The sequence below is a fragment of the Pomacea canaliculata genome, linkage group LG5 (genome assembly GCF_003073045.1).
Source record: "Pomacea canaliculata isolate SZHN2017 linkage group LG5, ASM307304v1, whole genome shotgun sequence".
Lineage (NCBI taxonomy): Eukaryota > Metazoa > Mollusca > Gastropoda > Architaenioglossa > Ampullariidae > Pomacea > Pomacea canaliculata.
In genome coordinates, this window is record NC_037594.1 from 29,755,461 (window position 1) to 29,779,152 (window position 23,692).

Consider the following 23,692-nt stretch of genomic DNA (forward strand, 5'->3'; position numbering starts at 1 on the left):
GGAAGGAGAGTGGATAGAGGGGATATCACTACTGGGGATGATACACAGGGGGGAGAAAAATAGTTTTTTACGACTTTTTAAAGTGGTATACGTACTCTACGTACAATATCCGAATGTCGACAAAAGAAACGTTTAATCATTTGTACAGTGTGTAAAGCACGGACCCTGCCAGATGCTCCTCTCTCTGTGGTGTGAGGTCACTGCAGGAGACTGGGTGCAGGGGAGGTCACTCCCAACGACAGCCACGTCAGTTACGCTTACTTCCTGTTAGACGTCATGGCTGACAAAAAGAAGGAATCAACTCCTCCGCCACTACTTCTGATGCCTGCCGGCGGAGGACTTACATTAACTCCACCTGACCAGCCCAACTTTCTAATGCCTGTCGTTCAGTCTGAACCGGCTTTAATCGGTGAGATGAGAACTGTTATGGTTATAATTTATGAACAGCGGTATGCCAGATTTTGACACGGTCCACAGCAGCGTTGGAGGCGTCTGCTATTCTGATCTAGCCAACTGTGCACTCCTTTAGACGGAAATAAATAGTAGTTTATGATCTTAATAATATATTGTATTATTAGAAGCAATAATAACTAAACAGATTCGATAAAAACTTTAAACTATTCAGCATTCACTGAAGGGTCTTCACGTTGAGCAAGTACAAATGGGAAACAGGTATGTTTAAGACCTTTATATGTTTATATTACAATCATACAGAAAACGATTCTTATATATATATATAAGATGCATATACGCGCACTCGCATACACACTTGCTCAGCTTAAAAGACTTATGAAACTGCGACATGCTTGATTATTATAAAATGATCTGAACTACTAGATGAAACTAGTCTGAAGACAGTTTCCATATTTACTTTATTTAAGTTGTACAACAATGCTATGGGAATATATTTGACTACTGGGGCTAGCAGAAGAGTTCTGCTCCAACCAACATGAAGCCAGACGTTAAAGCCTGGTGGAAATCACAAAGTCTAAAAGGAAAACCAAACATTTAATTGTAACCTTCAAGGGGCATTTAGAAAAAAAATTGTATTAAACATGGTAATGCAATACATGATAAAGAAATGAACAGAATATTTAGAGACCAATCTAGACATGAAATTTATAGAGAATAAATACAGGTAAGTAGGTAAATGTTCTCTAAATACACAATAACAACATACATTTTAGTTCTTATTCTTCTTATTAACTTGGAGATTGGCAACTGCTGTTCTTATAAAGTTTGTTAGGTCAATTTAATTATCGTTTATAGTGCTATCATATCAGTATGTAGTTTTGTATGAGTTTGCATTATTGAGGTATAATTTGGGATCTATTATACATATTTTTGTCAAGAAAAAAAGCTTACATACAAAATATAGTGGTATCCATTGCCAGAATCATTCAGTCTGCTTTGGCACAATTTTGTATCTTATCTTTTGGTTAGATAGCTACAAAATAATTACCAACCAATATTCACAGTAGCAAATTATGTTCCAGTCTTTAAAAATCAGTAAAACTTTTTGTAGGATTAGAGTTTAGGACGAGAGGTAGTGTATTGACTGGTGAAGAAGACAATGTAAAGTTGCATGGTTTCTATACTTCTGCTCCCTTCTCCACCATTTTGGTAAAGCACAATGTAGGTTGAATGGACATTCAGTAGTCTGCCCCCATCATTCATTTTTCTTCTAAGCTGTGTATTCTATAAACAAGATAGCCTTTAGAATATCTGTATCAAAGTTGAGAGATGGTATAGTAACCATAAATATTTCTACCACCATAGTTCAAAGGTTCAATGACAATTATTATAATTTGGGCATTAGCTTCAAGTAACAATGTTGAACAAATACTATAATATTCGATCTTATTCACTAATTAAGTTGAAAAGACAAAATAATGTTATATGCTTTATACACAGATGAGGATGCCGAGGCAGACAGCTTCGTAGGTCAGGCACCCCTTCCTGGGACTTTATCCCATGCAGGACTACCTCCCCACAAGACAAAGGTTGACAGTGCTGTGGGTAACGTCATGTTCTTCCAGCCTCAAGGTGGGTCCTCTCTTGCCTGTGATCCTTTTGCTCAAGTATTCCAGCCACAATCTGGACACCCTCCACCACCAACTGCTCATGTTCCAATAAATTCAGAAACTGCACAGGGATCAGAGGTTTCACTTGTACCATCCCTTCAGGAAACTGGACAGACAGGGTTGTCTACACCTTCCTCTGTGGGGGCACATGCTCCCCCTATGTGGAGTTCGGCCCCTTGTGGTTAGTGGTCTATATTCTGCTTTTTCCTTTTGTAGATGTCAAGGGATATGTTCTACATCTTTTTTTTTTTGGTAGCATGTGCTTTTGCTTGGTTAAAATATGTGCATGCAAATGCCATGGGTATGTTTTCTTTTATATTTTGTATTGTAAATTTTAGTTCATAAATTATTTTCACAAGTAAGTTTTCACCAGTAGTTAGCATGTATTGTTGCACTGGTATTTTTTTTTTAATGGCATTAGACTTGTTTTAACAGAGTGATTGTTGAGTGAATAAACAAGAGAAATAAACACCTAAGGTACCACCATCAGATTAGAAGATAATGAGATTAACCTGTAAATCAAAAGCATAAATGTTAAAATTTGCTTGATGCTTATTTGACCATTTATGTTGAACCACATCGTACAATAAATCTGGTAAAATTGAAGAGTAAATTAACAGCTGTGTATAAAATTATTAAAAGTAACACTTTATAAGAAAAAAGTTTTTGTAGTCAGTGGGTGTTTTGTTGTCTGATTTTGAAGACAATGCTAAGATCATACATTATATTTCTTTTTGCTCTTTTGTTTGTGTTATTATAAAAAGTGCAAGCTGAACACTGATGAAATTAAATTTTTCAGACAAGGCAAACATTAACATCTACAGGCAAAAGGGACCACTTCGATATGCCCAACCTCCTGTTGGCACATATGCCTCTACTTCAGGATTCGTGGGTGAGGTGTCTGCCCCATCAACTAATTTCACAACCCCTCCATCAGGGTTTGCTCCCTCTCCATTTATGCATCCACCTTCTACTGGAACTGGGTCATTACCCATTCCTGGTTCCTATGTACAGTCTGCGTCATCCTCTCCCTTCACCCAGCAGAGTCCATCACAGGGCCCTCCTGTCACACCTGTGTTTTCACCTCCTGTGGGAGGCTTTTATCGGCCAGTGCAGCATCACTGGTGCTATGTGAAGGCAGTTGAAGGACGAGAAGTATGGTACACTTTCTCAAGGAAAGACAGTCACAAGCTTGAAGAGCAGTTCCTAAAAGGTGAGCTTCTGGTGCAGGGAGATTAATTATGCATCGATATGTTTTATTAAAACAAAACTTCATGAAAAACTTAGATGTTGGTTGTACTCTTTACTTCAAACTTCTACCATTATTCTACAAATAAATTACACTGCTATGTACTGTTTGTTAACCACAGATCGCCTCTTTCAACTTAAAATGATGGGAGCTTGTAAGTTACATGCTGATGTCTGTTACAGATATTTTTTAATTTGGTTCTTTGCCAGAAATTATGAAATAATTCTGTGAATAATCTGATGGATTGGTAGATATCTAGACACTTATTTTTGTGTGAGCTTATAATAACTTTTGACACCAAAAAGTGCCTGTGAGTTTTAAGAATAAGTGTCTGAAATTTTCTCAGGTCAGAGCACTGGCAACTGGGATATTGTCAGCACAGATGGAGGTCGTTATGATGTGGACATAGGGACACGTCTTCGTCGTGCCATTTACTGGGAGGAAGAACCTACACCCATTAGACGATGTTCTTGGTTTTACAAGAGAGAAATAGACAATCGCTACGTTCCGTACGATGAAGCCCAGGCCCAGAAACTTGAGGTTTGAATTAAAGTGGGAAAAGAGAGGAGGGAAGACTCAGAGATAAGTAGAGTAAGGATTTAGACTTATGCAATCAGCTAAGAGAAACAAACATCAGCATTGTTGCTTCTTACTCTGCCCTCCTGTTAGTGAGAGCTCTTTTGCCCTTTGTTCTTTTACAAGTTTAATACAATACCCTAAATTGTCAAACATAACATGGACCTGAACTTTCACATCATATAAGCATGATGCCATTCTGTTGCTCTGTCCTCATGTTATTTTGCGACACTACTGAACCTCTGACTATGATCAGACTTTTTGTGGAATGAACCTAAACATGCTAAGCCTGCAATGTGTCCAATCTCTACCAATGATGCATTCATGTCCCTATGCTATCACAACAAAGGTAAACAGTGGTCAGATGATCTTGAAATATTTGTCATGCTGCATGACATGTTGTCTCCAGCCCTTTTTTTTTAAAGGCAACCACGACGTATGCTCTCTTACAGCTCCACCAGATACATCAGACGCATTTTTATTTTTGTACTTTGTCTTACAGCGTTACTGACTGCTGATTTCTAATGTTAACTGGTATTTTATAAATTTCAATCAAAGTAACCCATTTTGGAAACAAGTACATTTCATATTCTGGCAGAGGGGCCAGTCCAAAGATGTCAGCGGGCCGTATTTTACACTATCTATCTATCTATCTATTCCTCTTCGTGCATCAGGTTGCACATAAGGCCTCAACCAGAGTCCGCCACCGATGTCGATCGGCTGAAACCCGCTCTAGGTGACCCCATGTCCAGCCCTTTCCTTTCATCTCCCTTTCCACTGTTCTTCTCCAAGTTTCCTTTGGGCGGCCTCGTTTTCTTCGGCCGTCTGGAGTCCATCGTAGGGCGACTCTGGAAAGGTCTGCTGTCTGCTGGCGGAGCACATGTCCAATCCATCGCCAACGCCTTCGTTGAACTTGCGTGGTGATGGACTCGGTTTCAGTTCTTCGGTGGAGTTCTTCGTTGCTGATGGTATTTGGCCAAAAGATGTTAAGTATGCGCCTGAGGCATCTGTTTTGGAAGACGTCAAGCTTGTTACTGATGGTTTTGGTCATCTTCCAGGATTCTGATCCGTAAAGGAGGGTGCTGATCACATTTGACTTGAAGATTCTCAGTTTGATCTTCTGGCTGATGTTTTTTGCCTTCCATGTGCTCCTGAGTGAGGCGAAGGCCTGGCTGGCTTTCGCCAGTCGGGCTCGAATCTCCACCTCCGCATCCCCTGTGTTTGACATTTTGGACCCAAGATAGGTGAAACTGTCAACTTCCTCAATCTCTTCTCCATTTAGTTTGATGCTGTCTTGGACTCTGGCGTTCACTCTCATACTTTTCGTTTTCTTTGTGCTGACCTTCAAGCCAAGGTTTCCAGCTGTTTCTGAGAAGGCCCGTATTTTACACACCTGCTGATTTTTACTCAGGTATCATGTAAGGGGAAGCAACTGTAAGGGGCAGCAATAGGATGTTATTAGTAAGGGGAAACAACCATAGACCAAAAGCAAACTACTGTTAGAAGTAGAAATAGCACTGTTATAAGCAATAGAGAAGAGGAGTTTGTGATCAGCTGATAGTAGATTTTTTTCCATTTTTTATTTTAACAAGTTTAAAGAGATTGTGTTGGGAATGTGGCTAATTTCATATCAATATTTGGCATTATGATTACTGATGCAATGAAAGGGAGGCTCCATATATATATTTTTGGTTAATGTGCTTGTCTTCAGAGCACTTACATGTTTGAGATTTCCTTTGATGATCTTGAGAGCATAATAACTCAGGGCAGCTATTTGTATGTTTCCTCTCTATAAGAAATGCAGGCTTTGGCAATACTATTTTAGTTTTCTATTTGGAATAATTCTGATGATGACATTTATTATAGTTGTTGCAATTGCTGAAATCACCTAGAGGCAACTGCTGCATATGTTACAGGTGGAGTATAAAAATGCCCTGGAAAAAAATGACTGGCACAGGCGATTGGAGTTTCCAGGAAAGGAGACTATTGTGATGCACAACCCTCAGGTCATTGTGCATTTTCAGGCATCATCTCAGCCTGATGAGTGGGGAAATGTACAGGTGTGTTGTCTTTGTCTTGGCATGCATATACATTACATATACAATGTGATTCTTTTCACTTACATACAGAGTGTATAGAGAGGAGAGAGTTTGTAAAATAGGGACTGAGGAACAAAGGAGGAAAGACAAAGGAACACACATTGGTCTGCAAAATTTACATGTTCTAAGCACAGTGCAAAAACAACATTGAGAACTGTTTCACTTATGCCTTTGCTAATAGATGATCTACATCATCCAGTTTTACATTTTATGGGAATACTTTTTTCACCCAAATTATATAAAGTTTAAGGAACCTGGTTTTGCACTCCATAATCCAACCATGCTATTGAACATGTCACTGTGTATTGTGTACCTTTGCTCCTTAGCTTCCAATACTGGATTGTAGATTAAAGAAACCGTGCACACTTGTGTGAGAATAGGTAGACAAGGGAGTAATCTGCCTATTAAATCTAAAAAAACAGGCATATGCATGCTGTATCAATTTTTCCCTTTTTTAAGTAGGTTACATGAGTTATTGAAAAATAACTCTGTAATTCTGTCACAAACAAGGTTTACCTGTTCTGTGTCTGTATGAAATAGCTTGATATGTGAAGCAGTCCAAACCATTATCTTTATCCAAAATGGCATTTTCAGGTTGATATCTCCTAAAATCTTGCTTGGTCTAAAAGTAGGCTACTAACTCAATGATATATTTTTGGTTTTTTATTTTTATTTTACTTGCTGTGTATATGTATTTTTGACCATGTTTTCAAACAAACGTATAGACATAATTTTTATTGTCAGTTTCTATAGACTGTAGTCAAATAAAATGTTAAACCATTTCTCAGAAAACTAACAATGTTTTAGGTAGTACATTTCATAGATAATAAGACAAGATTTACTTCAAAGACAGTGGAAGTTTGATCTCTTCTCTGCTTTTCTAGCAAACACATGAGGTGAGTTTGTGGGTGGCTTTCGCCAGAGCTCTTTGATATGCAGCTTTCTATTGTCAGCATTTTCTCTCAAGGTGGCATCTGTTATATGTTTGTGGTGACCTGCAAGAATCTGACCAGTATCTGTATCTTTGTTTCAGATGCATGTAATGTTTATCCCTCTTTTAAACAGATTATTTGAATTGCTTCTGGAGGCACTATTTTGATTTCTTGCAAAGTAAAAGTGTGGAAACTCAACATCTTATTAACTATAACAAAATAAATGTAACAGGGAAGTTAGAAGTGTATGTGTGTGCATAAGTTTTGTTATGTGTGTGCATGCATGTATATAGGGATATGCATTGCTTTTGAATGGTTATATGTAGTATATTGAAATATAATGCTTATGGGATTTTTCTGTTTGAAATGTCATTCTTTTCAGCTTTTTCTTTTGGTATTTATTACCTCACATCATGTTCTGCATGACTTCTTTTGGAAATAAAGGGGTCATTTTTCAAAATAGAAAAAAAAAGAAAGTTGTATGCATGAAGATCTTAGATACTGACAGTAGCTTAAACAGCTAGAGTATGCTGACCTTGGAAATAAAATGTCAGTTCACCTCAGCATGTCCATACAGAATTTTCTAAAACAGTTCTAGCAATATATGTTGGCTTGTGTGTGCTCGGGTGTGTGAGAGAAAGAGAGAGGAAAGAAATCCTTTGTATACACTAAAGCTGCATGCTTTTCCTGCTTGTGTGGCTGAACACAGAAAAGAAGCAGTATAATACTGATCTATATTCTTGCTTGTGTAACTGCACATAGAAAAGAAGCAATATAATGCTGAAGTCTATATTCCTACTTGTGAGACTAAACAGAAAAGAAACAGTATACTGCTCTGTATTCTTGCTTATGCAACTGCACATAGAAAACAACAATATAATACTCAAGTCTATATCCTTGCTTGAATCTTCACAGACCGATATTTTGTCACCAGACTTTTATATGCTTTGAATATGCTTGTATGTGTCAGAATGAATCACCTATCATTTATGATCAGAAAAGTTTCTGTTTATATCCATCATGAAGCATTTCATAAGGGAGGAAAGCTTTCAAGAAAGCTAGCACAATTTTTATCTTAGGATTTTTTGGCCTTCTTTGCTTAAAGCCAGTCTAATGTCCACAATGTCTAAATCACAGTAGAATTTTCAGAAAACAAGACACTATCAACCAAAGCAAATTGAATAACTGTATAACAAACATATACATAGTGACTCAAAGCTTATTCTTCAGTAAAGAAGTGATAAAGGCATCAAAACATCAAAAACATTTTTAAAAGAACAAAAAAGGATAAAAAAATCTCCCAGGTTGAAGACAATGAGTCTACACATTTCTTACTGCTATGTTTTTGTTTTGCTTATTTATAAATTAGTGCTTTGTGTACTATCTACAGGTAAACCTTGTTTAATGGTGAATGCTTGTGATTTCAGCATGTATGAGTTGGTGAGTAAGAGAGATTGGATGTGCGTTTGTGTGCATGTGTGTGTGTGTGAGTGAGAGAGAGTGCATGTTTGTATTTATTTCTTATTCCTCCTGTTGTTTTTCCTCTCACAACAAATTCTGGGTATTTAGTGAGTCACCATAGTAACGATGGTGTAATGATGATGCTTGGTAATGATGATGCATTTTCCTGATCATAAAGTAAAAACATAAAATGGTCATTATTGAGGACTTCCTTTCTGTTGGTAGTTTGAAATCCGCTTTATTGTTTGCGTATTTATATATTTATATAGGGCCTGGGGACTGATGTATTGAAACAAGAATTATTATTTTCCTAAATATTGTCCTCTATACTTTGAGATGAAACTGGTGTTTCTTACTCTCTTCTATTGTCTTTATATGGTACTTGTTGAGAACAGGGAGACCAGATGCGACCACGAGTAGTAAAGAGAGGTGTGGAAGATTTTGATTCTATAGAAGAAGGTTAGTTCTACAGTTTTTGCTGTTGCTGCTGACACTTATAACTGTTCATAACTTTTTTGCTCATTGTATTTTATGCTCTAGGACATTACATGACATAAGTTACATGCACACCTAGGCTTGTGCACATGTGTATGCACATGTGCACACACATATGCACAAGAATATAGATACAAATGCCCACATTCACTCAATAATACAGGTAAATGCTGGGTGTAGTAGTGCTTTTGTATATGACCAGATATGTACATGCTGTGTGTGCGGATGCATGTGCTTTCATGTCTGCACATACGTGTATAATATGAACATTAATCATCCTGCATTATTTGTTAATTTTATGTCACTTTCCTATTTTCTTTCAAAGGGGAGTCAGATGAAGTTGATCATCTTGTCTTCTTTGTTCATGGTATCGGAAATACATGCGATGCTCGATTCAGGAACATTGTTGCATGTGGTAAATGCTTTTTTTTTTTTTTTTTTTTTTTTTTGCTGTGACCCACATGTCAGAGAAATAGAGAAACAGAGACTAAGAGAGATTATAAAAAAAAAATTCACTTTTGTATGGATTTTGTTCTCATCCCTTTAATGCTCATATTTACATCAGTCAGGTAATTAAAAAACACTTTTGTCATTGTCTATATAATTTACAACAGGTAAATATTAATACTTTGACAAAATTTCAAGAGTGGGCACAACCAATAATAAATGGAGATTCTGAGAAAAAGTAAGGAGGCACAACTAAGCTATATTATCCACAGCATCTGTGTGTACTGCTACTCATTAATGTTAAATGTAACATTACAGAAAATTTGAAGTGGTGAGTAATTAAGTTGTCTTCTAGTTTTCTTAATGCCATCTGCTTACTTAATGTCTCATTAGTAGCAAAGCTGATTCCTTGCTGATAGTGGATGCAGAACTTATATAAAAGATGCCCTGCTTACAAATCTGTGTCTTCTGCAGTGGACGACTTCCGTAGTAACGCTCACAGTTTGCTGGAGTCTCACTTTGGCACGTACTGCGCCAGTGGCCTGGTGCACCGTGTTGAATTCTTGCCAGTCCACTGGCACATGGCTGTCCATTCAGAAGCCACAGGCGTTGACAGGTGAATGCTACTTTATTAAAATGTTGCAGCATTGCCTGTATTGTGGTTGAAGAATATTTATTTCTCATCATAGCCCACTAAATCTGACTTTTCTTCTTTGAATATAGGTTAGCTACACCTCTTTTTTAGCTTAACATCTGCTACTCCTTAGTTCAAGGGAACTTTGTACTGGACAATGTAGGTAGTTAATTGATTCGGTCATACAGTAAGTCTTGAAGAAAGACAATTTACTTACAAATTTTATGTCTGTTCTAAACATTAAGTGTGTATCTGATGTTTGCTCAATTCTACAGCCGGCTGACATCGATAACATTGCCAAGCACGAGGAAGCTCCGCAACTTCATCAATGACACTCTTCTAGATATCCTGTTTTACACAAGTCCTGCCTACTGCCAGGTGAGAACAATATTTGTTATTTATCAATGACTCTCTTCTAGATAATTCTTTCCCATAAAGCTAGTCCTTTTTCACCAAAACTACAATGTATCGCCACAGGATTTTTAGTTCTTGTGCTGCAAAACAATGGAACTCTCTCCCTTTCCATATCCACCACCTACCCATTATTGAATCCTTTAAACGCTCACTGAAAACGCACCTCTTTTGTAAACATTACTCCTAACAACCTTTCCCATAATGCTAGTCCTTTGTCACACCCTTCCTTTTGTAATATCGTGTTACTCTCAGCTCTTGTTCTTGTTATTTGGTTTCTCTTTGTGTTTTATGTATTTGATTTTATTCTTTGTATAGTATGGTTGTTGATTCTTTTATAGTTCATATGTTGATTGTTTTCCTGTCCCTCGTATGCTGTCCATGTTTCATTCTTGTTCTTAAGCACTTAGAGCATGATCTTTAGGAGTGTGCATACGCGTTTTACAAATTTTGCATTTTTTTGTTATTATTATTGTTAGATATCCTAGAATGAGACTTGATCGAGAATACTCAGCTAGATTTAAAGACCCTCGTACATACATTCTTGCCTCAGTCTCTTGTCTAGGGCATTCTTCAGTCTCTCGGGGATAATTCTGGTCAGCACCTTGGTAGGAATGGACAAGAGCGTAATCCCATGCCAATTGCTGCACTGTGTCAGGTCGCCTTTTTTGGGTAGCTTTACTAGATAGCCAAGCTTCCAGTCTGCTGGAACTTGCTCCTATTCCAAATTTTCTGCAGCAGGGGGTGTAGCATCTCCGGTGTGGCTGTTGGGTCTACCTTGAGTGCCTCTGTAGGAATGCCATCTGGGCCTGTCACCTTGCCAGAATTCAAGGTCTTAATGGCTTTGATGATTTCTGCCTTTATTGGTGGGTTGGTGTTTACTTGGAGCTATTTATCAGATGGGCAATGCCTAAGGTGGTTGTTGGTGGTGGCTGGTTAAGTATTTCATCAAAATGTTCCACCTAGCAAGATCTTTGTTCTGCGTCCCCGGTAATGACGCTGCCATTCTTATTTTTTATTGGCCTGCACGCATTGGTGTTTTTCCTTCCTGACAGAATTCTTGTAATTTCGTATAGAGTCTTTATGTTAATTTGCCCAGCAAATCCACTGATTTCATTAAATGCTGATGGAAGAGACTGAACAGATATTTAAGGAGCTACATGTTGTCACAGCATTGCTGTGGGATGATTCGTGTACCTTCATCATGAGCAGTGATCAGTGGTGGGAAGAGAGGGAAGAAAGTGGAATGGGGTAATATGTTGAATGGCTCGATAAATAGCCAGGACTTTATATATCCATGATTAATCCTGCTTAACATTTAGTCATGAGCAGTGGTGATGGTACTAGTGCTTCTGTCTTGTCTTTCATGCTTGCACATAGACCCATGCTGGCTCATTTGTGACAGATCCTTGTGAAAGACTGTTTGTTTTGTTGCAGGTTATATGTGACACAGTTGGCCACGAGATGAACCGTTTATTCCAGATCTTTTTAGCTCGAAACCCCACCTTCAGTGGAGAGGTGTCTCTAGCTGGTCACAGCTTAGGTGATGTCTTAAGAATGATGTTTAGATTTGACTTTGCTGTGTGTTTGCTTGATTTTTTAAGTTAGGTATATACTTTACTGAGTTAATGCTTATGTTTGATGAACTGTGTTGAGAACACTGCAGCTTAACATCCCGTATCTTTGTAGCTTGAGTGAGATTGTAAGTATAAGATTTTGTAACAAATGTCCTTAAAAAATGGAACGTTAACAATGAATTTGAAGCAAAGAGATATTCTTCTTTGCTTTGAGATGGCTGGTTTTTTTTATATTTGTTTATAACAGGAGCTTCTATACTCTTTGACCTGCTGATGCATCAAAAAGCACCAGGTGAGTGCCTGGACATCAATGGCCATACACCTGACAGTATTCATGGCAACGACAGTGACATATCTTTGGTGAGGAAAATATTGTGTTGGGAACTGTATTCAGCTCTGTTGGTTTATAATAGTGTAAAATGAATAGTCATAGCATGCTTAAATTCTTTTATTTCACCACATGAGTGTTTTTTTCCATTGTGAATCCCAAAAGTGCTAGAACCAGTTCAGCAATAGATGAGTTTTGGACATTGCCTACAAATGAGTGTAATAAGTTCCTTAAGATAAAGATCAAGTTCTGTTCTGTTTTCATAATGACCGAGAAAGCCATGTAAATGCCTTTTTTTTTAAATTAGAAAAATCATGTTAAAGATTGTTTTCCAGGACCAGCTGGGCATAGAAAATGAGGAGGAGAATCAAGAAGCAGAAGAATGCAAGAACGAGGAGGTGACACTGGAGGTAGTCTTGCAGAAAGTGGGACTCACAGACAAGATCGACATCTTCCACAAAGAGCAGATTGATCTGGAGTCCTTGGTTGGTTTTATAGCGCAGAGTTTGGAAATACTTTGTTTTAAGGACCATTGGCAAAAGTACTTTTATGGTTGAAAATATTCCACAGATGGGGTTAAGTAGCACACACACACACACTCTGTGTAGCATATAGAAATATATATATGTTATTTTGGATTGTTGCGCAAATACATGTATGTGCTGTCATTCATTCTTCTAATTCTGCAGTCCATGTGTGGAGAGCAAGACCTAAAGGACCTAGGCCTTCCTATGGGCCCTCGTAAAAAACTGTTGCTGTTGCTGCAGGAACACAAGGATGGCAAGGTAAGCAGTGGAGTATTCTATGTTAAACTCATAGTCTGGCTGATCTTTGACAATGAAACGCCATGCTGACATGGAGGATGACAGAGCCAAGTGTTCGTCTTTCTGCCATTATGGTCATTTGAATAAACAGCATTCAGGTCTGGCACAATTTTGTGTATTCCTATTAGCAGTAACTTATTGCAAGAGAGAAAAACATCAAAGAGCACATAAAAATACACCGAGGAACAGAGAAATGATGATGATAGTAAGGCAGCTTTATCTGCTGCAAAGTAGACTCAGAATGTTTTACACAAATAAAAACATCTAAATACAAATGAAAACAACATCTAAATTCAGAGGAAAACAACATCAGATTCAGAATATACTTTCATAGACCAAATTACCAACAAACAGTCAATGTATAGCAACTAAGAAATGCAAGGCAGAAAAAGAATAACAGCATCACTACATCAAAATAATCATGATAAAGTTAGGCAGCATGGCACAGCAGTCTATAGTTGTGTGCTGAACTATTTGAAGGACATGAATTTTAGCAGACACAGAGTAATTACAGTGCACATAACTCAAGACCACTAGTGCAGTGTTAATGCATGTCTAGACAGCAGTGGAGACAGGTAGACGACAAGGCGTATGGTTTCCATGTTTGGCATGCTTAGAGAATACTGGTAGTAGATGTTGCATCAGCATAATAGTTGTGCAGACCATCACACAAGAAATTGAGGGCTTCAGTCTACTCTGTTGACACACAGATCCAGAATTTAAAATGTAGCAAGTCAACTGGTTGACAGATGTGGCTGTGAGACCATTAGTTGATGAAAACAAGCTAGTACAGGCATAGAAAAACACTCCTCTACAAAGGCAAGCAACAAAACAAAAGCTCAGATAAATAATTGACAAATAAATGAACAAAAATCAATGGCAATGGCAGAAAGAAAACAAATGATGTTAGTCAAAGGGAGACTACTCTCTTCCAAAGGATCTACTCCTTTGTTAAATGTGCAGCTAATTATCAGATGCTGAATTTTTAAACTGTTTCAGGAGAAGAAGAAAATGCAGGATCTAGAGAAAAAGATAAGGAAAGAACTGGAGAAGAAATTAAAAGCTAACTCTTATCAGAAACAGATACAGCAAGAAGTTGTTCCAAGGTTTGCGATCTGTTAACTTTTCTTTGCATGTTTGAAGATATTAAATTCGTGTAGGAGAAATTTTAGAAAAAGCAAGGTGGTCATCAGTAACGATATAACCCTAAAAAATATAGATGGTTTTGATGATTCAAAGAAATTTGAATAAAGTTTAGAAGAACTTAGTGAGGTTTATATTTAGAGAATTTTCAGTTGTCACTTGTGTAGTGTGATAAATCTTTTGCCACAGGAAAGCAGCATCCAGCATCTCAGTTGACTATATCTGTGGACTAGCAGGGACAGGTCAGCCATTTGTGCGATACCCTCAGCTTGAGTTTTTGCCATCTTGCTTGTTTGCCTTGGGTTCTCCTATTGGTGTCTTCCTCTCAGCACGAGGAGTGCAGCAGATGGGAGAAAATTTTAAGTTGCCTACATGCTCACGATTTTTCAACATTTTTCACCCAGTAAGTGAATATTTAAATATGTGTTTCTGTTTTTGTTGAAATCTACAAGAAAGAAAAGAGGTACTTTGAAGCACCTGTAATTCACATTTCAAAGGGAGAATCTAGTATTCACAAAATACAATGAGCCAGGCTTTGACTGGGTACAGCATGGGAAGGTGTTGTTGGGGATTGGTGTGAGGTATAATTTCTTTATCATTATCATTATTATTACCATTTTTTCTGGAGGTGGGGGGGGGTTGCTTGCACATTTTGTACAGAAAGAGAATGTTACATGTTTCCTTTAAATGAATAATCATGTGTATGGCATAGATTCAGCCCCTTGTTTATTCTTTTTCATGTCTTTTCCTGAGAGCATTGAAAATGTAATTGCCAAACAGATATCCTGACATTGTCATGTTTAGGCTTGAGAAGTAAATAAGTTTATTATATTACTATAAAATGCAATGTGGTTTCCTAAGAAAAACATTTTTCTTTGTTTCATATTCTGTCTGTGCCATATTCCAGTTTGATGCAGTGGTAAGTTCTCATTTAAGACTAGATAAATAAATGAGTGGCAGGATGAGTATACATGCATCTAAATTTGCATACATGTCTGTGATAGATATAAGCATTAAATGGCATTCACCTATGGCTCATAGTCAGAGCCTGTAGTAAAATTACATAATTTTTAAACATAAATGGGATCTTACGGTTAGACACAAAGATTGGTCTGCATAGTTCTAGACACCTGGTTTATCTGCAGTAGTTTACATTGGAAATCCAACAGATGATGATAGGCTACATCATGCCAGATTCGGTAGGCTTAAAAGTTTTAAGCCACGTGTACAGAGGGGATTTATATGAGAGAATGAAAGCATATGGCATTAAATGATTCATGTAAATACTTCATTTTCCAGGGTATATTTTTTGTATGACTCACTAGCTTTATTTTCAGTACTTAGGAACTGTTGCACTCTAGGCTTATTCAGTGAGAATTGCTTCAAAATACCTGTTTAGCAGAATGCAGGTATCACTCATAGAATCTAAGATTCTTCATTCATCGGTAGTTCTGAACTAAAAAATGATGACAAGAGGAGGCACTGTTATTTTTAGTTTCCTTTTATATATTGCCTTGCATGGCATCTAAAACCATATTGATTTTCCCAAAGCATCTTTTGGTTCTTGCAAGAAATTATATTTTATTTAGACCCCCAAAACCATGATTTATACTGTTATTCTATTTTTTTCATGGTGTTGAAAAAAGCAATAAAGCAAAATTATAGGTGTATGTGTCTGTACATAGTTGACTCATTAAAAATTGACAAATTTTGTAGTTAAATGTTTTCAGGTGCTTGTGTGTGCATTCAAAATATGCGGTGAATGAACAGACCTTTAAAAAATATATTTCAGGCATACAGAATAGAGCCACTGATAAATCCATCTGCTTCCACTTTGAAGCCTGTGCTCATTCCACACTACAAAGGGCGCAAGCGTTTGCATCTTGGTAAGTTACTTTTTGGCAATTATAGATGTACTTTATGCAATCTTTCTCATTATGCTTTCAGTTGCTTTTGAAGGAAAAAAAATGTGTTTTCTGAATGCAATGTGTTCCTAATTAATGGAGCTGGTCAAGCATACTAAGCAGTGGTTAGGAAGGGGCAATAGAAAAGTTTTGAGGATTGGTAACAGCATGTAATGTTAAGGTTAAGAAAGGAAAATGAAGTGCAGAATAGACAAAGAGGTAAGAATATAAAATCTGTATGTGATATAGCAATGCCTGTATGGCTTTATATATCAAAGAGTGAGAGGATAATTTTTAGCTGAAATCATTTATTGAACAAATGAAAATCATATCATATGCACATATATTTGCAAGTATGCATCACATTCTGAGTTAGGAGTTTTTAAAGGGGAAACCTTCAGCAGAGAGGTATGTAATGTTGCTGTTTCAGAGCTGAAAGAGAGCATCTCTCGTATGGGCACTGACCTAAAACAGAAGATCATTGAGTCACTGCGCAGTACGTGGAACTCACTGAATGAGTTTGCTCGGGCACACCGTTCAGATGCAGGAGTGCTGGAGAACCCAGACAGCCAAGGGCTTGAACACGAAGTGAACCAGCAAGTGGATAGTGTTATGGCCCAGATGGCGCAGTCAGACACTGACAAGTCTGAGACTGGATGTTAGTTGTGTTCTTTGTTTTATTTTTAACAGTCTGGTAGGTGGTAGCCAGTTTAGTTTTGTAGGTGTTGTCAATGCTTTTGATTTTGTGCATTCCTTAATGCCAGAACAATTTAGTGATAAAATTACTCTAATTAAATAGTGAGAGAATCTTTGATGAATCTCCTGAGCCCTTTTACTTGGATTAGCTCTTCACCTGGCACTCATCTTTTTAGAGATGATGAAGCTAATGTCTATTTTTTAAAGATCTCTAGCCCTTCACTTTTTAAAAAAAAAGAGAATTATAGAATAATTCTTCAGTATATTGCATTGTCATATTCTTTTTAGTTTGTCCAAAAAAAAAATTGTTGATGAATTCACACCACAATGAACATAGAAGTCTCATTACGAGTCATAGCTGCTAATAATTTTCTTCTTTTTACAGCAGTATGTTCATCTCATGACGAGGATATATCCATAGGCCAGATTAATGAGGGGAGACGAGTTGATTATGTCCTGCAAGAAAAGCCTATTGAAAGCTTCAATGACTACCTGTTTGCATTGGCCAGCCATGGGTGTTACTGGTATAGTTTTTTTCTGTCCTTTACACATTTAAATGCTTAATCTTATATCAACAGATGAAATCTTAGGCCTGGTAGACTATGCTGATGAGTATTTTTGCACCCTTATGTTGTCTCTACGTATACAAAAAAAATGCATATATTTGCTGCTGTAGAAATACTTAAACTTTTTCAAAATTAAATTAAAAATACTTTTCAAATTTTGGATTAGTTAGTTTGAGAAGTCACAAGATAGTCTCCTTGCTTCTGCTTCTCCATTTTTGCACCACATGGTGATTAAAGCTTTTCTTATTTACAACTTGGTCTGGGGAGTGGAGGGCACAGAATGTCATCATTCTCCAGCCTGCTACCACCCTAGCCAAGGAAAATGACCCCAATGCCATGAGGGCAATCTTAGGAAAGGTGAACACTAAGTGAGTAAACTCTACAGAAAATAATACTAACACGGTATCAGCAGGTGAAGGTTTTCTGTGGTGAAAGTACAAGCCAAGGGCCCAGTGTTCATGCAACCAGGCCCACCTATTTGTTGTGGGTCACTGGGAGAGGAAGAATGGTGCCACCAAGTGTATAAGCCCAGAGATACAGGATTATGAATATTTGTTGCAAAAGAAACTTCATGCCAAGTCAAGATCAAGGCCCAGATCAACAGTGACTGCACACCTTAGCAGGCTCTAAAGCTGGGATGGTGAAAAATGTGCTACAGGAACCAAAGCAGGTATAAAGTTGGAACATCCATCGCTACATGGAATGTCTGCACATTACACCATTGTGGAAAAGTCAAACAATTCACCAGTAAGCTAGAACAGTACCATTGTGGGTCTGACAGAGGTCAGATAGTCAGGATTTTGAGAAACAGTAGCTGATGAGGGCCATAAACTGTGGTACAATGGGAAGGATGCTAGACACAAACATGGCATGGTCTTCCTCATATACAGGGATAATAATAATAAATTCAAAAAATATATGGTGCATACTCACACTCTTAAGGAGCATGCTCTTAGCACTTAAGAACAAGTTGTGGACAACATACAAGAGACAGAGGAACAAGCAAACAACATATGAACAATGGAATGATAAATCAAAGCAGTGATGGTGACAAATATAAAATTGTTGCATGATAGATGTGGTTGATGCAGCCATCTCCAGCTGTGGACCCATATTTGCCCAGCCTTATATCACCATTGTCCAAGTATTTACTTCCCCGCATGAAGACAGCAAAGTGAAGGAGTTTTAACAGCAGCTAGACAAGGTTTAAAGATTCAGTCGGACCTCGATAAGTCAAACTCAAAGGGACCTGAAAAAAATTTGACATACGGAGTTTTTGAGTTAGGGAAAATGACGTAATAGGCACTGGTTAATCAAGGACAATATTTTTCCGGCTTAATTACTGTATTATAACCATTTATTATACTATCGTTTTATACAGATGCATATAGTACAGTACCATACTATCGAACAGTACAATCAAACAGCTTAACTCTATTCAGTGCTCATCCCGATAAGAGACTGTGGGGGGGGGGGGCATTGGTGTTTTACGCCGTGCCAGCAACTGAGGCTATATTATGGCAAGCAGCCAGCCCTGTAAACAGATGCCACATGCAGAGAAAGAACAGTGTGCTCGAGACGAGAAATGAACTCTGGGCAGCCAACCTTCACTGTATTGGTGACAGGCGCTAACCATTGCGCCACCGGGCCGCTATCGATAAGAGACTGAGAAAGATGAAAGGAAAATGGGGTAAACGCATCTTTCTTGAGACAGTTTAGAACATAGTTTGTAACAGTTTGAGACATAGTGTCGTCTGGTTGGTGATGACTGAAAATTCAACTATTGGAGGTTGTAAGCCAAAAAATCTTTGAGTTAAGGAGATCGAAAATACATTGGTCTTATGGAATTTTGCTGGGAACTAACAATTAATTCGATATAGGGAGGTTTTCGACTTAGGGAAGGTCGACTTATCGAGGTCCGACTGTAGTACCAAAAAAGGTCCTCTTTCTTTGATTCAATGACTCGAACGCCTGCCAGAACAGGAATGGTGGGTAAATTTGGCTTGGGTAAAACAAATAAAAGGAACCTCAGATTCCTACAGTTTGCGCAGAGCCATTGACTTACCTTAGCTAATACCCTACATCCCCACAAGAAGTTAAGGATGACAACTGATTAGCAAACTGATGGTTTGGTAAAAATCAACTTCATCCTTTCGCCTAGACATTACAAATCTAGCATCAACAAGATGAGGATGTACTCAGATGCTGAGATAGGCAGTGACCATGATCTTGTCTTAATGAGCCTAAAGTTGAGGCTGAGGGTGAAGCATAGTTCAAACATCCCCTGAATTTGATTCAGAAAACCTGCAATACCTAAATAGTACAGAAATCTTCAAAACCACTGTACTGAATTTGGTGGACTATGATGTGAGTATCAGAGAGGTGCCACAGTGACTAGAGGAAGAACTGGCTTGCAAATGTAAATGAGTGGTCTGGTTGTCCCATGTAGAACCTGCTCACCATTGCCCAAAACAGGCCTTTGTTGCAGGCCTTGTCAGCTGCCACCTCTGTACATGTACTATGTACAGTGTACATTAAAAAAAAAAGAAAAGAAAGAGAGATAAACTCAACATAATAGGAAATCAAATTCTAATGAAAGTTTGAAGTATAATATTATCATTGAAGCTGTTTTGCACTTTATGCGCTTAACACTTTGAATGTATTAAAGCAGATGATTTTCTCATCCCTTGGTTTCTCATGCAGTAGCAATTTTAGTACAGCTATCTAACTCATACCTTCTGCCATACAGGACATCTGAAGACACAGCACTGCTGGTTCTGAAAGAAATATATGCACCTCTTGGCATCACACCCATTATGCCAGGACCTGAAACCAGTGGAAACAAAGCAGCATTACCTCTTCTACCACCCAAACCAGGAGGTCCATTCCAGCCAGGTCATGCTCATGCCTTCACCCCATCTCCTACAGGATCCTTTCCACAACAATTTAGACCTGCAACACCATCTGCCCATCATCCTCCATCAATGCACCAATCCTACATGCATCGAACACCCACTCCTGCAGCCTCCCCTTTTGGGCTGCCGGTTACATGCATGCCGTCACAAGGAAACTCAAGGGCTAGCACTCCCATTCAGGGCCCTCCAGTAGTGCAGTCTAGTCAAGAGGGAGCAGCTGGGCCTCCACCAGTATCTGGTTTTGTACCCACATCTGCCCTGAAATGAGCATGGGTTACTCACTTGACCACTAGTTTCCAAAAAACAAAAAATCAAGAGCGGTAGCTTATGAGAGGATGAAGGAAGTGTGATTGAGAGAATGTCAATGAGAGAATGCATGTGTGAGACAGTTCTTTGACCCTCTTTTCATTAAGGGGGTTGTATGGTTCAGAAAATTAGTTTGCTTGCTGCTGTTACTGTTTTATAACAATTTTAATGTAAAGCCAATAACTACCAGCTAGTCTGCCTGGTTTCCCTCAGGCTTTGATCACATGACCATGGATCTACAAGTTATTCATGTTTACAGTAGGGTGCTCTTGAGAAAAGTGTCTTGTTAGTCCACCATACCTGTCGACTGATTGTGTCATCTTTATTACTCTAGTCATAGTAGACCTTTTTAACCTGATAGAGATAGATAATTTTTTACTCAGTGTATTGGTACCATTACTTATTCAGTCCTCTTCATACCATAGGTGGCACCATTAGGCACCCACTAGAGACCCACATTTTTGTCTGTCAGCAGCAAGTTTAGCTATGTTGTTCCAGGTTAGTTTCTGGTCGCTTAGGTCTTTCTCTACTGATCTCAGTTGTGTTACTTTTGACCGACCACATTTCCTCTTGCCATTAGCAGCATAATGAAGGGATTTTTTTGGGTGGTGCCTCTGGTTATATTCTGCACACACACCTTGGATATCTTTATCTTTTCTTTGGATCGTAGTTGGTAACATTACTACTGTATATTCTCACTGTGCACCCATACATTCACTCTTCCCTCTAGCTTGCTTCAATACATTAATACTGGGAATGCTTTCATGAAATAATGGACTACATGTTAACCAAAATTCAGATTTACATTTAAATTTCTGCTTTATGTGGTCAACTAGCTGATAAAAGCAAGTTTTGTTATGCCAAAAAAAAAAAAAAATTAAGTACATAAAGTAGTAAAACATCTATTGTGTCCTCTTCCAAAACATTTCAAAAAATAATTTTTAACCCTTAGTGTCTACCCCTATCTGAAACCGAGTATTAAATTTGTTTCATAGACATGGGATCTGTTGTCTTATTTTGCAAATGTTACAATTGGCATTAGTGAGTGAATGAAAATAAGCTTGCTGTGAGTGACTAGTCACCAATAGGTTGGTGGGTAGAGAGGAGGAGGGGTAAGTGGCTTTGAAGTAGACACTAAGCATTATGAAGGTGCAGGTCAAGAAGTTGTTAATTGTTGACCTTCTAAAGAGTAGCTGTTTACACTTTTGCCTTTGTGTTTGTTGCTTCAGCTACAGTGATGTTGCCCATGTTTATCTAGACTGTATAGTTATTTCTGTGTAATCCAACAGCAGACATGATTCAAGCTGGTGTTTCATATTATTTATATATCTAATATAAGTAGTCAGATATCTCCATGAGCATGCAGATGCCCTTTGTTGTTACAAGTAAAGTGAAATACTTTTTCGGACGTTGGGCGTTTAAATCAAACATCTGAGTCATTAATTTCCTGGAGAGCCTAGGCTCTCGGTATGCCCTGTGTTATTTCTTGTACGTGATCACAGTTGTCTTTTTTTTTTTTTTAACGTAAGAGCTTTTAAGCATGTTTATGTGAACTTCTAGGGAACAACAAAATTCTGCTGATCATAACCTATCAATTTGTGTAAAGAACAGTGACAATGTACATCTTAAGGATCTGGAAGAGAACATGTTTTGGTCACATTGTATTGAATTTGCATTTCAATGTGTTGATTCAGCAAGTTTCTGTTTCTCATTGTTTCAGATGTGGTACAGGTCTTATTGTCATCTTTTTAAAAAGATCGTTTAGATTTGAGAAAATTCATTTGTCTGAAGCAGAAATTTGTGCTAAAAACCTTGACATTAGCCATGAAAATGTTAGCATAGACAAAAAAAAAGGGTGTTCTTTAGGGATTCCAAAATAAATTGGAATAACAGATAACAGGAGTCATCTACACTTTTGAGTAACTGCACTGTATTTGAACAAGACTGAATGTGGCATTCATCACGCACATACATTTTACACATTTATTGTTGGTTGAGTGAGGGGATTGGAATGGGTTGTTCTGCTGTTTGTGTTAAAACATGCATATATCTTATTTGTATGGAAGGCACTTGTTGATATGTGTGAATGACATTTACTCACAGCTCAGTTGGTGGTACATGAAAGGTTTTCGTTCTCCTGCTGTGAAGGGACTGCAATAGCTCAGAACAGTGATATATTGAGATTTTGTTTTCTTGAGTATTTGTTGTTTCCTGCTTTGTGCAGTTTATGTGCTTCATTATTTTGTGTTTTTCGTAGATTTCTTGAATTTAGATAAAGTATTTCTGGCTTTAGTTTGCTCTTTGTAACCCTTTGTTTTTCCCAATATGCCTTATTTAACAACTTCTTCAGAAACTGGTATGAGTGTTTAAGTACAGAGCTTGGTCTGTGTGTGCTAGTCATGCACCTTGGTTTTCCTTGAAGGATTCAAAATGCTATTCTAATTTTCTGTCAATGATCAGGTTAAAGGTGTCTTTATGTATATGGTCAGTACAAACATGATGCAGAACAATAAACTAGGTCTTTTCATAAGGCGTGTCAAGTTAGTGTACATTTAGTTAATTTAGGTCAAAATTTACATAATTGCATTACATTTTGTTTCTCTGTATTCCTTATTTTTGTGCATTAATTTTCATTCATTTGTTTATCCTGGGTAATTAGTGTTGTATATATTATGAAACTGCAAATGGCCTGATAACTAGGTATAATTGTTCTACTGTACATAAAAATGTTGTTACATCTTGATCATCTTTCTCTTATCTTCTGTTTGTTTGTGTGTGTGTACGCGCATGGTAAAGTTCATGTATGTGCATGAGTTTAAATGTATGGTTCATGCTTACAAGTAAAAGCTTCATCCTAAAATTCTATTGGAACTAGAAATCTGGCTCTGCTATGATGGATTACAGCTAATGCACTGCAATGTCAGGCAGGTGGATCAGTGCCCATGGCAAACCCATCAATGAGAATTAGAAATCAAAATTAATCGAAACGTATTCAGAAATTTCATGGTCTAGAAAGGAATATGTGCAACAAAAAAGTGGAGCACA

General features: G+C 37.8%; 1 protein-coding gene across 2 annotated transcripts; it reads left to right on the forward strand.

Annotated features, from left to right (window-relative positions):
* The first annotated feature begins 244 nt into the window (after window positions 1-244).
* Window positions 245-23,390, forward strand: LOC112564253 (phospholipase DDHD2-like). Of its 2 annotated transcripts, XM_025238946.1 has the most exons (21): window positions 245-409; window positions 1,915-2,265; window positions 2,884-3,297; window positions 3,680-3,873; window positions 5,826-5,969; window positions 6,893-6,904; window positions 8,797-8,860; window positions 9,222-9,311; window positions 9,818-9,959; window positions 10,253-10,355; window positions 11,826-11,931; window positions 12,213-12,325; window positions 12,629-12,778; window positions 12,983-13,078; window positions 14,117-14,223; window positions 14,450-14,663; window positions 15,168-15,179; window positions 16,053-16,146; window positions 16,595-16,822; window positions 17,246-17,384; window positions 20,176-23,390. In XM_025238946.1, the coding sequence occupies exons 1-21, from the start codon at window positions 277-279 to the stop codon at window positions 20,606-20,608; spliced, it is 3,339 nt and encodes a 1,112-aa protein (XP_025094731.1). In that variant the 5' UTR covers window positions 245-276; the 3' UTR covers window positions 20,609-23,390. The 2 variants fall into 2 exon arrangements, with proteins under 2 accessions (XP_025094731.1, XP_025094732.1); XM_025238947.1 differs by lacking the exon at window positions 6,893-6,904.
* The last annotated feature ends 302 nt before the right edge of the window (window positions 23,391-23,692 follow it).

Excerpts from the sequence above, each read along its gene's own strand:
- LOC112564253 (XM_025238946.1), top strand. The coding sequence starts at position 277 with ATGGCTGACAAAAAGAAGGAATCAACTCCTCCGCCACTACTTCTGATG. Across the intron at positions 2,266-2,883 it reads GTGGAGTTCGGCCCCTTGTG|ACAAGGCAAACATTAACATC; the intron begins GTTAGTGGTCTA and ends TAAATTTTTCAG. Across the intron at positions 9,960-10,252 it reads GAAGCCACAGGCGTTGACAG|CCGGCTGACATCGATAACAT; the intron begins GTGAATGCTACT and ends TCAATTCTACAG.